The 16,853-nt window shown below is 41.8% G+C and overlaps 1 protein-coding gene and 1 long non-coding RNA gene across 3 annotated transcripts in view; both read right to left on the bottom strand.

Annotated features, from left to right (window-relative positions):
- Positions 1 to 6,098: 6,098 nt before the first annotated feature.
- On the bottom strand, positions 6,099 to 6,601 carry LOC309565848. The gene is made up of 2 exons (XR_014225839.1): positions 6,424 to 6,601; positions 6,099 to 6,270 (listed from the first exon to the last, which is right to left on the bottom strand). It is a non-coding gene; the product is annotated as an uncharacterized lncRNA (long non-coding RNA).
- Positions 6,602 to 8,255: 1,654 nt separating this feature from the next.
- Positions 8,256 to 16,853, bottom strand: part of TAT (tyrosine aminotransferase) — a 30,784-nt gene continuing 22,186 nt past the window's right edge. For both annotated transcript variants that reach the window (XM_082270746.1, XM_082270745.1), the window contains exons 9-12: positions 16,100 to 16,228; positions 14,341 to 14,424; positions 11,496 to 11,594; positions 8,256 to 8,851 (exon numbers count right to left, since the gene is read on the bottom strand). In XM_082270746.1, the coding sequence (XP_082126872.1) occupies positions 8,708 to 8,851; positions 11,496 to 11,594; positions 14,341 to 14,424; positions 16,100 to 16,228 (456 nt within the window). In that variant the 3' untranslated portion in view covers positions 8,256 to 8,707. The remainder of the gene's footprint in view (positions 8,852 to 11,495; positions 11,595 to 14,340; positions 14,425 to 16,099; positions 16,229 to 16,853) is intronic.

Raw genomic sequence — 16,853 nt, 5'->3', positions numbered from 1 at the left:
ATAAATACATAAGGGGGGATATGATCACCATGTATAATACATAAGGGGGGATATGATTTCCATGTATAAATACATAAGGGGGGATATGATCTCCATGTATAAATAGATAAGGGGAGAATATGATCTCCATGTATAAATACATAAGGGGGATATGATCTCCATGTATAAATATATAAGGGGGATATGATCTCCATGTATAAATACATAAGGGGGGATATGATCACCATGTATAATACTTAAGGGGGGGATATGATCACCATGTATAAATACATAAGGGGGGATATGATCACCAGGTATAATACATAAGGGGGGGATATGATCACCATGTATAAATACATAAGGGGGAGATATGATCTCCATGTATAAATACATAAGGGGGGATATGATCACCAGGTATAATACATAAGGGGGATATGATCACCATGTATAATACATAAGGGGGGATATGATCACCATGTATAATACATAAGGGGGGATATGATCTCCATGTATAAATACATAAGGGGGGATATGATCACCATGTATAATACATAAGGGGGGATATGATCACCATGTATAATACTTAAGGGGGGATATGATCTCCATGTATAAATAGATAAGGAGGGATATTATCTCCATGTATAAATACATAAGGGGGGATATGATCTTCATGTATAAATGCATAAAGGGTCCATATAGTGAACTTGGTGTCAAGTTATTCACTTTAAGGCCATCGCAGAGGACAAGGGGGCACTCTTTACGTCTAGAGGAAAAGCGATTTCATCTCCAAATACGGAAAGGTTTCTTCACAGTAAGAGCTGTGAAAATGTGGAATTGTCTCCCTCCAGAGGTGGTTCTGGTCAGCTTAGTAGATTGCTTTAAAAAAGGCCTGGATTCTTTCCTAGGTGTACATAATATAAATGAGTACTAATATTTATAGGTAAAGTTGACCCAGGGAATATTCGATTGCCTCTCGGGGGATCAGGAAATCATTTTTTCCCCTGCTGTAGCAAATTGTATCATGCTTTGCTGGGGTTTTCGCCTTCCCCTGGATCAGCTGTGGGTATAGGATTGTGTACATGAGATTGTATGGTTGGGTTTTCTCTACTGTTTTTTGTTTTTTATTGGTTGAGCCAGATGGACTTGTGTCTTTTTTCAACCTGACTAACTAATATGTAACTATATAATTATATATATATAGATTACAATTAATATTGTTCACAGAATCTTCTGCAGTGTGCTAGCTGCATCACCAATCATCCCACTATGGAGAATGTCATCTCTCCTGCAGTCCTTGCTTTCATGTCCTACGTTGCCGGGTCACTCCCTCAGTTCCCAGTGGAGACGTTTCTAGCTGGTCCTTAGCATCATGTGTTAAAACTATAAACTGTGAGTAATACTTGTCCCTAATGTACAAACAAACGTTTGTGACTTACCCCATTCTACTGATGTTTATATGCTTCTCTTAGATACGCTGATTGCACTCGCTCCTGAGGAAGTGGAATTTACTCCACGAAACGCGTCGAGCATTATAGGATGCAATCGTTTTGCTGTAACTATGCATTTCAGATGTTTGCTTTATTATTTGTTCTATTCCAATACATATTGTATTATCCAACGAGGCCCTTCTCGCAATCTGCTTTTATACCCATTATTCCCACGAGAGTGGGGTACGATTATGTACAAATGCGTATATGGTTTTTCACATCTATCGCTGTAACTATGATGTACAATTCGTTTTTATAATCTGTTATTGATGTCATCGAATAAAACATTAGTTTTATTAATATGTAATTTTGTTTTTGGTAGACACATTCACATCAGGTTCATGATATCAACCATTATTGTTAGTGATGCACCTAATTTAAAGTCCCAAAGCCCCTCCCCTTTTTACATATATAGGGACGGAGGCACATGTTTTTATGTGCCTCATCTAAAGTCCCAAACTCTTCTTTTTTATTAATATCTACCTTAACCACTTAAGCCCCGAAGGATTTGGCTGCTCAAAGACCAGGGCCTATTTTGTGATTCGGCACTGTGTAACTTTAACGGACAATTGCTCGGTCGTGCGACGCTGTACCTAAATTAAATTGACGTCCTTTTTTCCTCACAAACAGAGCTTTCTTTTGGTGGTATTTGATCACCTATGCGATTTTTACTTTTTGCACTATAAACAAAAAAAGAGCGTCAATTTTTAAAAAATAACAAAATTTTCACATTTTTTTTTATATGAAATTCCCCCAAAAAAATGTAAAAATAAAAAATGTTTTAATATTTTAGGCCAATTTGTTTTCTGCTACATATTTTTGGTAAAAAAAAATCGCAATGGGCGTATTTTGATTGGTTTGCGCAAAAGTTATTGCGTTTACTAACTACGGGAAAGATTTATGTGTCATTTTTATTGTGTTTTTTTTTTTAAACTAGTAATGGCGGCGATCTGCGATTTTTTTTTGCGGGACTGCGACATTGCGGCGGACAGATCGGACTGACATTTTTGAAACTTTTGGGAGTACCAGTGACATTACTACAGTAATCAGTGCTAAACATATGCACTGTTACTGTAAAAATGACACTGGCAGGGAAGGGGTTAAATTTACTAGAGATCAAGGGGTTAAAGCGGAGTTCCGGGCACAAAAACAATTTTTTTTTTGTGCCCCTCCGCTAGGTAGAGCTCACCTGAAAAGGAATTGGATAGTTATTTTTATTTTTTTTTGTTTACTCACCTTTTTATTGAAGATTGTAAATACTCACCTCTGACTGCTTCCTCCCTCGGAGCCGAGGCTCACCCCGTCACTTCCTGCCTCGCGATGATTCCTGGGAGCTAAACGTCATAGCTCCCAGGAATCAATGCGACGGCACCGGCCCCGCTCGTCATTTCCGGGCGACGCCGCATTCCCCTGCTAAACAGCTTCTGGGCATGCCCAGAAGCTGTTTAGGAATGCGGCGCCGCACCGGAAGTGACGAGAGGGGCCGGTGCAGTGCATTCTGGGACACGAAGATGCGGAAGAAGACAGAGAAAAGGACCGCGCCGGCTTCAGCTGCCCACAACAGAGATGGAAACGCTGTGGAAGAAATTTTCTAAGTAAGTATTTCTTCTAAAAGGTAAGTGCGAACCGGGACAGATCAGAGGCTAGCCATTGTGGAATGTGCTAGCCCTGACTGTCCTGGGGGTATGTTCAGCAAAAAATCATTTCTGTGCCCGGAACTCCGCTTTAAGTGTGTCCCTAGGGGCGTGATTCTAACTGTAGAGGGGCTTGGCTTTTGATGTAACCACAGAGACATACGATCCTACATAGCAGGATCGTATGATCTCTGCAGTTACACCAGGGAGAATGACAGGCGGCTTTGTTTACATCAGCCGCCTGCCTTTCTCCCTCTCCAGCGGGAGATCGTTAGTGACCGGCGGACATCGGAGCCGCTGGTCACTCGCGCGGGGAGCTCCGTGAACGAGCGGGGGCGGGAGCGTGCCTCCGGCGGCGGCGTGCTCGCCCCCTACAGGCTTCTGGGCGAGCGACGTAGCCCAGGAGAGGCTGACCACCGCAGTAAATGTACTTGCGGCGGTCGGCAAGTGGTTAAATCACATCACTAATCGCATATTGTAATTGTTTCAGCCTAAATACTGAAATTTGATCCTTAAAACTGTAATTTTGTAACTTTTGGAAATGCCAGTGAAAATTCGGCTGTGCCAGTCAATTTTCGGCGTTGTGTCAGTAAATTTCAATCTGGTAGGTTGGCAACACTGCGGAGGGCAGTACCCTAACAAGGAACACATTCCTTACAATATGATTTTTTTTTTTTAAATCATCTTTAATAATACAAAAAAAAACAATAACTTATTTAATTTACAATACAAATATAGAATAAAGAAATAGCATGCATTCAGAGAATGTGATATAAATGGAAGTAGTTTACGTATACTGTAAATAATACTATATCAGATCATATATATAACATTATATTCATACAGTTCACCCTTTAATAGTTTGGTAAGCGAAACTGTGAGGAAAAAAAAAAAAAGGTAGACTTTTTCAATAAATACTTTCCATTTGAAACCTTTGATGATATCGCTAGCAGTAAATATACATATGAGAACTACATACTACGGTAGCATAACTTGGTTAGGATAAAAAAAAATAAATGTAACATAAAACACTGTTTTTTTTTTTCTTTTTTACATCTAACTCTGAAAATTTTTAATAAAATAAAATTATACAGAAACCACAAGATAGTTAAAAATCGAGCTCCATTCTAAAGTTTTTTTTTTTTTTATAGCTTTGGACTGAGTGGGGATGTTTTACATCTTCTATTTTTATGCCTTCCATTCTGGAGACCCAACAGGAAGGAAGAAGCTTCTGAAACCACTCTTAGCCGTCTCCTTGGAAGGTTTTCCCTCTCTCCTAGTTCCTGTGACAGTGAATGTCACCCAGGAGGACATGGACAACAATAAAATTATGACTTTCCTTTCTCTACCCAAAATTTGAAAAAGAGTTCTAGCAGGACTTCACAATTTAGGAACTTTGGTTGACTTAGAGGGGCGCTGTTGCAGACCATCAGGAATGTGTCATTATCAGGGCTTTTCTTCAGCAGGAACGCGGGGGAACGCAGTTCCGGCACCTCCAATGGGTGATGGAGGGTCTACTGATGCTGACTGCTGGGAAATCTATTGTTGCTGGAAGGGATCTATTTTTGCATGGAAATCTATTGTTGCTGGTGGAGGATCTTTTATTACTGAGGGTTACTTGTTGCTAGAAGGGATCTACTGTTTAGGGAGGGGGTCTACTGTTGCTGGCTGCTGGGAGATCTTTTGCTGCTGCTGTGGGGGATCTATTTTATTGCTTTTCTTGTTATCATACCCTAATTCCATACATTCCAATACAAAATTATACTTGGTTCTATATTCTCTAAAAGAGTCTGTACTGGAAGCTGGGTAGGGGGTGGAACCAAGGTTTAGTACTCGGAGGTTGGAAGGGGTGGAACCAAGGGTTAGTGCTCGGAGGTTGGAAGGGGTGGAACCAAGGGTTAGTGCTCAGAGGTGAGTAGGGGTGGAACCAAAGGTTAGTGCTCGGAGGTTGGAAGGGGTGGAACCAAGGGTTAGTGCTCGGATGTTGGAAGGGGTGGAACCAAGGGTTAGTGCTCGGAGGTGAGTAGGGGTGGAACCAAAGGTTAGTGCTCGGAGGTTGGAAGGGGTGGAACCAAGGGTTAGTGCTCGGATGTTGGAAGGGGTGGAACCAAGGGTTAGTACTCGGAGGTGGGTAGGGGTGGAACCAAGGGTTAGTGCTCGGAGGTTGGAAGGGGTGGAACCAAGGGTTAGTGCTCGGATGTTGGAAGGGGTGGAACCAAGGGTTAGTGCTCGGAGGTGAGTAGGGGTGGAACCAAAGGTTAGTGCTCGGAGGTTGGAAGGGGTGGAACCAAGGGTTAGTGCTCGGATGTTGGAAGGGGTGGAACCAAGGGTTAGTACTCGGAGGTGGGTAGGGGTGGAACCAAGGGTTAGTGCTCGGAGGTGGGTAGGGGTGGAACCAAGGGTTAGTGCTCGGAGGTGGGTAGGGGTGGAACCAAGGTTCAGTGCTCAGAGGTTGGAAGGGGTGGAACCAAGGGTTAGTGCTCGGAGGTTGGAAGGGGTGGAACCAAGGGTTAGTGCTCGGAGGTGGGTAGCGGGCGGAGACACAAAGTAACTTAGAAGGGGGAGTTCCTGCACCTATTCTCTGAGGAAAAAAAGCCCTGGTCATTAGTTATACAGCAGCTGTCCTGACAAATACATGGAGGGGCTGCTTGTCACCCAAAGTAACCACAAACTTGATATTGAATGTTGGTTACATTTATTTATTTTTTTAAGCTGAATTATTGGCATAAAAACTTTTGGGTTTAATTGCATTTTAAACATTTCCATCCTTTCAGAAATCCTGTAAAGGTTGGCTGTTATTTAGCCATCAGCCAATGACCAACCAAATCTCAACCATGTCCCTTCTTTTCAACATGAATGTTGGCCAGCTTGTATATTGTTCTTGGGCTTGGATATCCTTTCATGAAGTGTAAACTCTTGGTTGAGGAACATGCAAAACCAGATGATTGTAAAGAAAACAAGGGACTTTAATACTTTATGAAGCTGTCAAACATGAATGTTGGCCAGCTTGTATATTGTTCTTGGGCTTGGATATCCTTTCATGATGTGTAAATTCTTGGTTGAGGAACATGCAAAGCCAGATGATTGTTAAGAAAACAAGGGGCATCATTGCTTTACGAAGCTGTCAAACATTTTGGGTAAAAGTCCAAAATGATGAGACATTAGGTCTCCTAGTGAAAGGAGTAAGTTCCATTGTAAGTGTGTGATGCTACCCACGGTTTCTGAGCAAATTGAACACAGGTAAGAGGTTAACCAGAGAATATAGATAAAGTATTAGGTTAGAGTGTTAAACAGGTTCTAATAGGTAAGATGACTTATTACACCTAGGTTTGTGCAAATGTCAGCTGGGAAACAAAATATATCTTGGCCATTTTGGAATAGACTTCCACCAGAGGTAGTGAGTCAGTCAACAGTATGTGGATTCAAACATGCTTGGGATAAACATAAGATCCATTATTGCAAAAAAGTAAAAAAAAAAAAAAATGCAAACAAACATAGGATCTGTATATAAAAAAAGAAACCAAACATAGGATCCATATTAAAAAAAAAAAACATAAGATCTATACTCAAAATAAAAGTGAAAAAAAAATGAAAACAAACATAGGATCTGTATATAAAAAAAGAAAAAGAAACCAAACATAGGATCCATGTTAAAAAAAAAAAACATAAGATCTATACTCAAAATAAAAGTAAAAAAAAAAAAGGATCCATATTAAAAACAAAAAAACAAACATAAGATTTATGAGTATAAATATTCATTTATATATATATATATATATATATATATATATATATATATATATATATATCCTATGTTTTATTTCATTTTTTTTTAGTAACATAGATGAGTGACGGCAGAAAAAAAGACCAAGTGGTCCATGAAGTCTGCCTCAGTTTGTTTTAGTTTTGTAACTTTTTTTTACTTTTTTGAGTATAGATCTTATGTTGTTTTTCATTTTTTTTAATATGGATCCTATGTTTTTTTTTTCTTTTTTAAAAAAAAAAAAAGGAAAAATAATTACAAAATAAAACAAATTTATCCAGACTTCATGGACCACTTGGTCTTTTTTCTGCAGTCACTCATCTATGTTACTATGCTTCTATCATTTTAGGGCCACGTGTCTTTGTTCTTGAACCTTGAAGGTTTCTATACATATTAGACACATTCCATCTGATCAAGTAAACCTCTGTCAACGCTACAGGTGAGCTGGAACCTCAAGTCTATGACAAAGAAGCGGTCTCAGGGCGTGTTCCTCTTCTTATTGCCAGATCAAGAAAAGAAACTGACCCTGGCGAACTCTGCAACACATCGGCCTAGCTGTCCACTTCAGATAGGGGAATCCTTGGACCACCAGATAAAAGCAAAAAAGAGAGGGGGCAATAGCCTAGTGTAAGATCATTTTATTGTAAAAATAAATAAAACCAGTATACTCACAAAAGTAAACAGCAAGCCTAAAATCAATCCGGCCCCAAGGATGAAACAATGTTCATCCAAAGGGGGGGTGTAGCCAGGGGAAAACTGGGCCAGGGTGCAGGGGGGCAATTGCCCCCTGGGCCGCTCTGATTCCCCGTAAAAGGGCTGCACCACTTCTGCCACAGACATGCCTAAAGGATTCGTGGTGAAAAGAAGTAAAGAGTCGCTCCCGCTGACCTACTGAGTGCAGGTTGAAGACAAGGACAGAGCGCAGGTCTCCCCCCCCAGCATGGATGGTGTAAACTGTGTCTGAGCAGAGGCCGGTTCCATGCTCCACTGGAGAATCTTCTGCCCCGGCCAGTCCCAACCGAGCTGTCCCAGCTCCCCTCAACCTTCCCCTGCTGGCCAGGTCGGGAACCCAGATTCAGCCGGTAAGTATAGAGTATCTGGAGCAGGGCTTCAGCTAGAAATGGGGGTCAGGAGGAGGATTGGGAGAATGGGAGGGAAAGTGGGAGGGGGGCCGAATCACTGCACCACAGGCCTCTGGTTTGTACTTGCCCCCTGGGCTGAAAGTTGCCAGTCTGCCCCTGGGTGTAGCTTACACGTTTCAGAGCTCTGATGAAGAAGGCAGCTGAATTACCCCCCCCCCCCCTGTTTAAATGAGCATCATTTTAGCATTGGGGCCGGATTGATTTTAGGCTTGCTGTTGTGAGTATATTGGATTTATTTATTTTTACAAAAAAATGGTCTTACAATAAAGCACCAGGCTGGTGCACCATCTCTTTTGCTTTTTCCTTTTATCTGATATCTGCCATCCCAGAAGGTTGATAATAGAACTGGATTGTCTACAGATCACTGCAGATAAAAGTATTGGCCAGGGATAAAAAAATATTTTAAAAAACACAAATAAAATTGTGAAACGCCCCTCTAAGTCAATCAAAATCAATCATCAAAATTGTTTAGATATATAAGGCTTGCTACCATGTGTAGAGACACCTGAATTTTTTTTTTTGACATAAAACGTTCTTTTGTTCTTCAGAGACTAAAGACTAAAACATCTTTTGTCATGGAGTATAGGAGATACTTATTAACATTTTCATAACAGTTCCACGAGGATGGAATGAATTCGGCTTGGAATTGGGTGATGGAGTTATTGAGGAACACCTCACACGGTGAGGATACTGAATGTCCTATTATTTGTCGCACTCCAGGTCCTGCACAGCCTCTGCGCCTTGGTAATGCTCCAGGCAGAACTCCCGTATGCGCCGGCAGGCCTCTGCCATCATTTCATCTGGAACTGTGAGCACGATCCGGAAGTAGTTGGGATATTCAAAGCACTAGAAAAGAAAATAGAATAAAGATTTACAAGCATGGTGGTGGTCGTGGTAGACAGGTACCAATGTACCATTGAAGGTTGGAGTGGGGGCGGGTCTGCTGGCTATGGTTACCCAGGGCTTATTTTCTCAGAGAATAGGTGCAGGAACTCCTCCCTTCTGAGTCACCCCTTGAATTCGCCCCCTACCCACCTCGGAGCACCATTCCTTGGGTCCACCACTTACCCACCTCCCAGTAACACCCTGTATGGAAGCGGGAAGCAGAGGGCCTGTGTCAGAGGTGGTGGATCTGAGTTCCACCAAGTTCCAGCTGAAAAAAAGCCCTGTGGTTACCTAATCGGTCCCAGTGTGCTAATAAGAGAATAACTGCTGGGAAAAGTATACGCTGGTCCTTAGCTCCGGAGCACAAAAAACACACAGGAGGGCGCAAGCACCTAGTGCATTACCACAATAAATATTTATTGGGTTAAAAAAAACCACATACTCAAAAACATAATAAGGAACAGGTGTATCAAATGACAAGTCCAGCCATGAGGCGATGTCATCTAACCATGCACACCACAGTTGGAAGGTTGACATGTTTCGGGGGACGTGACCCCTTCTTCAGAGCTATCCATGACTCTGCTCAAAACTGGCCTCTCCTGCACATGGACAACCTGGGTGCCGCCCATTACAGTCAGTCTCCACTCTTCACTGAAAATAGAAGAAAATATCAGCCGCACTTCAGCTAGGTCTTCTTACAAAATTTTTAAACAATCAGTAAATTGACTACATGTAGTGATGTCTCCAACCTAAAATCTGCCTTCCTTGGCGTGTTTCACCACTCTTGGCCTGCTCATAGGGGAGGTCATCCTTCCCCTATCCTTAAGTATGACTTCCCCTATTCTTGTGAGCAAGCCAAGAGTGGTGAAAAGCATCAAGGAAGGTTGGTTTTGGGTTGGAGACATTACTGTATGCAGTCAATTTACTGAAAAATATAAAAAAACGCTGCAAGAAGAGCTAATTAGATTGCTGCTAATATTTTTTCCTATTTTCAATGCTGGGAAAAGTAGCCAACCAATCACACAAGCAGAAAATTAGTGGGGGTGCTGTTTACACTGTGTTTAGAATTTCACACCGGTGGCTGCAACTGGTTTTAAGGATGCAACATTTAAAGAATAAGGAAACTTTCATGCAAAGTATTGTTACTTTTTACTTTTTTCCCCCATCCCCTCAAAACTGATGTTGCCCCCCCCCCAAAAAAAAAAGGGTAAGGGTTTGGATTAAGGGTTATAGTTAGGTTTAGGGGGTTAGGGTTAGAGGGGTAGGGTTAGGGTTTAGGATTGGGGTTTAGAGTTAGGGTTGGGGGGGTTAGGATTAGGCTTATGTTTAGGGGTTAGGGGGTTAGGGTTAGAGGGCTAGAAAGTAGGGTTAGGATTTAGGATTTGGGTTTAGGGTTAGGGAGTAGGGTTAGGATTTAGGATTGGGGTTTACGATTAGGGGGTAGGGTTAGGGTTTAGAGTTAGGGAGAGTTAGGGGTTAGGGTTAATATTAGGGTTAGGGTGAGAAAGGGGGGGGGTTCCCTTGAAACTGACATAGTCCCACCTCCAAAAAAAAGGGTTAGGGTCTGTATTAGGGATTATGGTTAGGTTTTGGAGGTTAGTGTTAGAGGGCTAGGGGGTAGGGTTAGGGCTTTGGATTGGGGTTTAGGGTTAGGGGGGTTAGGATTAGGGTTTTGGTTAGGGTTAGGGCATAGGGTTAGCATTTAGGATTGGGGTTTAGGGTTAGAGGGTTAGGAAGTAGGGTTAGGGTTTAGGATTGGGGTTTAGGGTTAGAGGGTCAGGGAGTAGGGTTAGGGTTTAGGGTTAGAGGGTCAGGGAGTAGGGTTAGGGTTTAGGATTGGGGTTTAGGGTTAGGGTATAGAGTTAGGGAGTTGGGGGTTAGGGTTAAAATTAGGGTGAGAAAGGGGGGGTCACCTCAAAACTGATGTAGCCCCCCAAAAAAGGGTTAGGGTTTGGATTAGGGGTTATGGTTAGGTTTTGGGGCTAGGGGGTAGGGTTGGGGCTTAGGGTTAGGGAGTAGGGTTAACATTTAGGATTGGGGTTAAGGGTTAGAGGGTCAGGGAGTAGGGTTAGGGTTTAGGATTGGGGTTTAGGGTTAGGGTATAGAGTTAGGGAGTTGGAAGTTAGGGTTAAAATTAGGGTTAGGGTGAGAAAGGGGGGGTTAGCTCAGTGGGGTGGGGGTAAAGGGGCAATGAAGCTTTGTTTGGCAGTTTCCCTACCTTTTTAAGCCCATCTCTTCTGTACAGACCCCTCCCACCCATTCTCTTTTTTTTCTTTTAATACAACTTTAAACCCTCCTTTTACCCACCTAAGCCTGCTGTCACATGTCCCAGGACTCGGCTTGCCACATGACCTTGGATTTACACAAGAACAGGGCTTTTAGATTGTGCTGTTTTGCAACTAACATAGCAATTAGTTGGGAGGGGTGGGGGCCGAGACTTCATATTTAATTTTTAGGGAATTTTGTAAAAATACAGCTTAATGCAAATTAAAATGGTAATTTTTAATAACCTAAAATTGCAATATGACTTGAGTACCCATGACGAATTCTATACAATTTTAATGAAAGCTAAGTTTCGCTTAAATTTTAATCTGTATACACTTACTGTGGCTGGGAGACAAAAAACGGACTGCTCAGATATCATTCTTTCCGTGAAATCCACATCACTGTCAAATTCTGGAAAGTGTTCCATGTCAATCCCAACCTACAAAGTAAACAGGAGAATAAAAGAAACAAATGAGGCTGTAATTAGGCAAACATTGCCATGAATACTCTGATTTCTTCAGTACACTTCATCCTTTGTCTGCTTCATGTCTCAGCTGTCTCCTGGTAATCAAGTGACAGGTCTCACCTAAGCATGTTAAAGCTTACCTCTGGACCGGGGATCCTCAAAATACGGCCCTCCAGCTGTTGCGGAACTACACATCCCACGAGGCATTGTACAACTCTGACATTCACAGACATGACTAGGGATGATGGGAATTGTAGTTCCTGAACAACTGGAGAGCCATAGTTTGAAAACCCCTGCTCTAGACAAACTGTGTTAGTTTTGGATAAGTGGAGAAGTGTTAACATTTGTGTCTGGTTGTTTTTTTCTTGTCTGTGACCCCACTGGGAGATTTTCCATTATTTCATAGTTACATAGTTACATAGTAGGTGAGGTTGAATAAAGACAATAGTCCATCCAGTTCAACCTGTGTAGGTGTGTGTGGCCGTAATCATCTCTCATACCCCTGAATGTTCTGATCCTTGAGATGTAAGTCCAAGAGTCTTTTGAAAGCCACCATACTTCCCGCAGAAACCACCTCCTGTGGTAGAGAATTCCACAATCTTGTAGCCCTAACAGTAAAGAACCCCCTGCGTTGCCTGAGGTCAAAACGCTTCTCCTCTAATCGCATTGTATGCCCTCGTGTCCTCATGCAATCCTTGCGACTGAATAGCTTTTTTTCTATGCTGAGATCACCATTGAGGTATTTGTAAATTTCTATCATGTCTCCTCTCAGGCGTCTCTTCTCCAGATTGTAGATGCTCTTCATAATTAAGGTCCTCCAATCCCCTAATTAGTTTAGTTGCCCTTCTCTGGACTCTCTCCAGCTCCAACACATCCCTCATGAGAACTGGCGACCAGAACTGGACAGAATATTCCAGATGCGGTCGCACCAGAGTTTTATAAAGTGGAAGGATTATAGTCTTATCTCTGGAATACATCCCTTTCTTTATGCATGCTAATATTCTGCCGGCTTTGCAGCTGCCGCTTGACATTGCATGCTATTGCCTAGTCTATCATCAACCAAGACTCCCAGATCCTTCTCCATTTTTGATTCCACCAAAGGTTCCCCCCCTAAAGTGTATTGTTCTTTTATGTTTTAGTCCCCAAGTGCAAAACCTTACACTTCTCCACATTAAACCTCATTTGCCATGTCGTTGCCCACTCTGTTATTTTGTCCAGGTCATTCTGTAGGATATCTGCTTCATGCTGTGCAGTTATTGCCCTGCCCAATTTTGTGTCATCTGCAAAAACTGATATAGAACTACTGATCCCGTTCTCAATGCTGTTTTGGCACCAACCAATATATTTTTCTTTGTGTCCAGGGCCATCTTTAACGCAAGGGGCAGCCTCCCCGGGCCCAGTCATTGTTGTGGGGCTCAAAGCAGCTGCCCTTTGAGCCCACACTGCCTGCAAATAGTTCTTAAGTGGATTCAGGAGGGCCCAAGAAAATGTTTGCCCAGGGCCCAATCAATATTAAAAGACAACCCTATCTGTGTCCCCTCCTGTACAGGATGCCAGGGTGGGAGATATGTGTGATCTGTTAAAAAACAGAAAACTTTTTTGCAGTTTTCCCAGGATTATTAAAGTGGTAGTAAATGCCTGCATGCCAAATTCACTAATAGGCAGGGGTTTTTTTTAACAGAAGAAACCCTCCTAAAAAATGTCCCCCCTGCCTATCAGCAGTAATGCAAGCTGGGCCACACAAGCGCAGCTCAGACCGCATTTACTGCATGCTCTGCATGCCGCGGAGAAGAGACTCGCATGCACGGGAGTGATGTCACCGCAGACCAGCCAATCAAGATTCGGAACCTGGAAAGAAGACCAGGTTAACATGGAAGCCGCCGGGGGATCAAGGCAGCAGTGACTGCTCAGCACTGGATGGCTCCGTTTGTACTCTTAAGTCTCTTATGATGTTCTACTATGCAGTGCGTATTAGTACATTATGATTTAAACCCGCAGGGGGGGAGGGGCACGTTTTTTTGTACTCTCAAGGAGACTTTACCACCACTTTAAGTCCTGCAATAGCAGATCGCTGCCATTACTAGTAAAAAATAAATAAATAAATAAATAAAAATGACATCAATATTTCCTCTAATATGTAGACTCAACAACTTTTGCGTAAACCATTTAAAATACGCTTATTGGGGTTTTTTTTTACCAAAAATATGTAGCAGAATACAAATTGGTCTAAAATGATGAAAAAAAATAGATTTTTTTAATTTTTTGGGGGGGGGGGGGGGGGGGGGAATGTTATATAGCAGAAAGTGAAAAATAATGTTTTTTGTTTTTTTTTTTCAGAATTGTAGCTCTTTTTTTGTTTATAGAGCAAAAAATTAAAATCGCACAGGTGATCAAATACCACCAAAAGAAAGCTATGTTTGTGGGTACAGGGTCGCACAGCCACACAATTGTTTTTGTCATTTGTTCCATCTTTGTGCTATATAGATATATTTATTTAGATATAATAAAAAAAAATAAAATAAAAATAAAAATGTCATTTGTATATGATACACAATGGTTTAGCAAAATAAATGTCGTTCAGTTTAGGTTTACATCCAGTTTAATTGGTTGCCCTATGTAACTCATTTTTTTTTAGAGAACGTTCTGAACAAGGTCTGGAATTTTACCAAGTGTGGGGGTGTCCGGTAAGGTGAGGGTGTCTAGCCAATAATATGCTTACCATTAAATACATGGCTCCTGCCGGTCGAACAGGGCAGAGTCCAGGGACGGCTGAGAGGGTATCATAGCAGAGGTCAGCATTAGACTGCAAAAAAGTACACAAGAAAGAATGGACGTCAATGAATGTTCCAGAAAACGACTGCCATCAAATAATGTGAAGCCAAAGTAAAGAGAGGCGAGTGAGATTATAGATCACACTACAGGCCAAAGCAATGACCTATTTCCCAATATTACAGCTATTAAAAAGAACGCAAGTTCTGTTGACGGCTGCATTAAATTTAGAAGGAACGTTTTTTGGTGACTATACACTATATTGTCAAAAGTATTGGGACACCTGCCTTTACACACACATGAACTTTAATGGCATCCCAGTCTTAGTCCGTAGGGTTCAATATTGAGTTGGCCCACCCTTTGCAGCTATAACAGCTTCAACTCTTTGGGGAAGGCTGTCCACAAGGTTTAGGAGTCCGCACATTCTTTCAGAAGCCCATTTGTGAGGTTCATCCCAAAGGTGTTCTATCAGGTGCAGGCCAGTCAAGTTCTTCTACCCCAAACTCACTCATCCGTGTCTTTATGGACCTTGATTTGTGCACTGGTGCACAGTCATGTTGGGACAGGAAGGAGCCATCCCCAAACTGTGTCTATGGGAATGTTTGACCATTCTTCCAGAAGCGCATTTGTGAGGTCCGGCACTGAGGTTGGGATGAGAAGGCCTGCCTCGCAGTCTCCACTCGAATTCATCCCAAAGGTGTTCTATCGGGTTACGGTCAGAACTCTGTGCAGGCCAGTCAAGTTCCTCCACCCCAAACTCGCTCATCAATGTCTTTATGGACCTTGCTTTGTGCACTGGTCCAAATCATTGGGGGAGGGGGTAATTTATGGTGTGGGGTTGTTTTCAGGGGTTGGGGTTGGGCTTGGCTCCTTAGTTCCAGGGAAAGGAACTCTTAAAGCATCAGCATACCAAGACATTTTGGACAATTTCATGTTTCCGTTTGTAAGTAAGTCTCACAGCGTTCTCTGGTGAGTTCGGACATGGAGGGGTTATTTTGCGCCCCCCAAAAAACTTTTAGCACCAGCCACCACCGCACTGCACCCATACTTTTACACATCATGTAACAAAACAGTTCAGGAAGTAGGAGCAAACTTCATGAGCTGTGTAATTCCGTTCCCTCTTTTTTCATGCATCATCAATCATGTTCAAAATTCTAAGACGGGTTTAACACTTTTTGTGGCTGTCAGAAACTTCTTTGCACTAGATTTTTTATTTTTTTTTTACATAAATTTTCTCCCTGAGAAGCAGCAAGGAACTTTCAGTGGGAGTTCCAGCATCTCAAACAGGCGCATTCCAGGATCACCAGATCACTGAGACCAGGGTGGACTGGGGCAGTACAGCAACAAAATTTGAAAATATTGAATAGGTACGCAACGCTCCTGTATGTATCCTAAGTCTTCCAATTAAATTTTAATTGAAGCGTACTTTCATGGTTCCCGTAAACCATGAGATATTTGTTAGCCTAGGCTAGTTCCTGTACTAATATTTGTGAATCTTATCAGACTAGAACAAACAACTCGAGACATTTTGCAATTTTGGCTACTCTTGGCAAATCACTGTTGCTTGTTCTGAGATACAATAAGTGTATACTGGAGATATTTAGCTGGTGTCCAGTTTTTTTTATTTCCAATGAAACTATAAATATCACATTCGAAAATAAAAGACACACACACACACACACACAGATAGAGCATATTATGGAAAATACCTTGATAAAGTTGATTGTGTTGTCATAAAAATGCTGAGGAGTCCTGTTGATTATGTGATCCAGTGCTCCTTGGACGATGGTACATGGACCAAGAATTCTCTGACTTAGGCGTACAAGGCCCTCTCTGATCTACAAAAAAATATATAAGTACAGTGTTTGTGGTATTTTCACATAACATCATTTTAATAGACATAATGCTCTTTTTTAGATATTTGTTCGGATTTCAAAAGTATGTAACGTTAACCTAACCTTGCTAACCTCGGTGAAGATATACACTTCTTGGCTAAAGGTTTGTGGACATCTGACAATTACACCTATATGAGTTTGTTAGACATCCCTTTCCAAATTCCACGGGCATTAACCACTTAAGCCCCGGAAGATTTTACCCCCTTCCTGACCAGGCCTATTTTACGATTCGGCACTGCGTGACTTTAACGGACAATTGCGCGGTCGTGCGACGCTGTACCTAAACTAATTTGATGTCCTTTTTTTCCCACAAATAGAGCTTTCTTTTGGTGGTATTTGATCACCTGTGCGATTTTTTGATCATGCGCTATAAACAAAAAAAGAGCGACAATTTTGCAAAAGTAACAATATTTTTCACATTTTTTTATATGAAATTCCCCCCCAAAAAATGTAAAAATCAAAATTTTTTAACATTTTAGGCCAATTTGTTTTCTGCTACATATGTTTGGTAGAAAAAATCACAACAAGTGTATTTTGATTGGTTTGCGCAAAAGTTATTGCGTTTACT

This window comes from Pelophylax lessonae, assembly GCF_965119305.1.
Source record: "Pelophylax lessonae genome assembly, chromosome: 10".
Taxonomy (NCBI): domain Eukaryota; kingdom Metazoa; phylum Chordata; class Amphibia; order Anura; family Ranidae; genus Pelophylax; species Pelophylax lessonae.
This window is presented reverse-complemented; position numbering and strand designations above follow the sequence as displayed.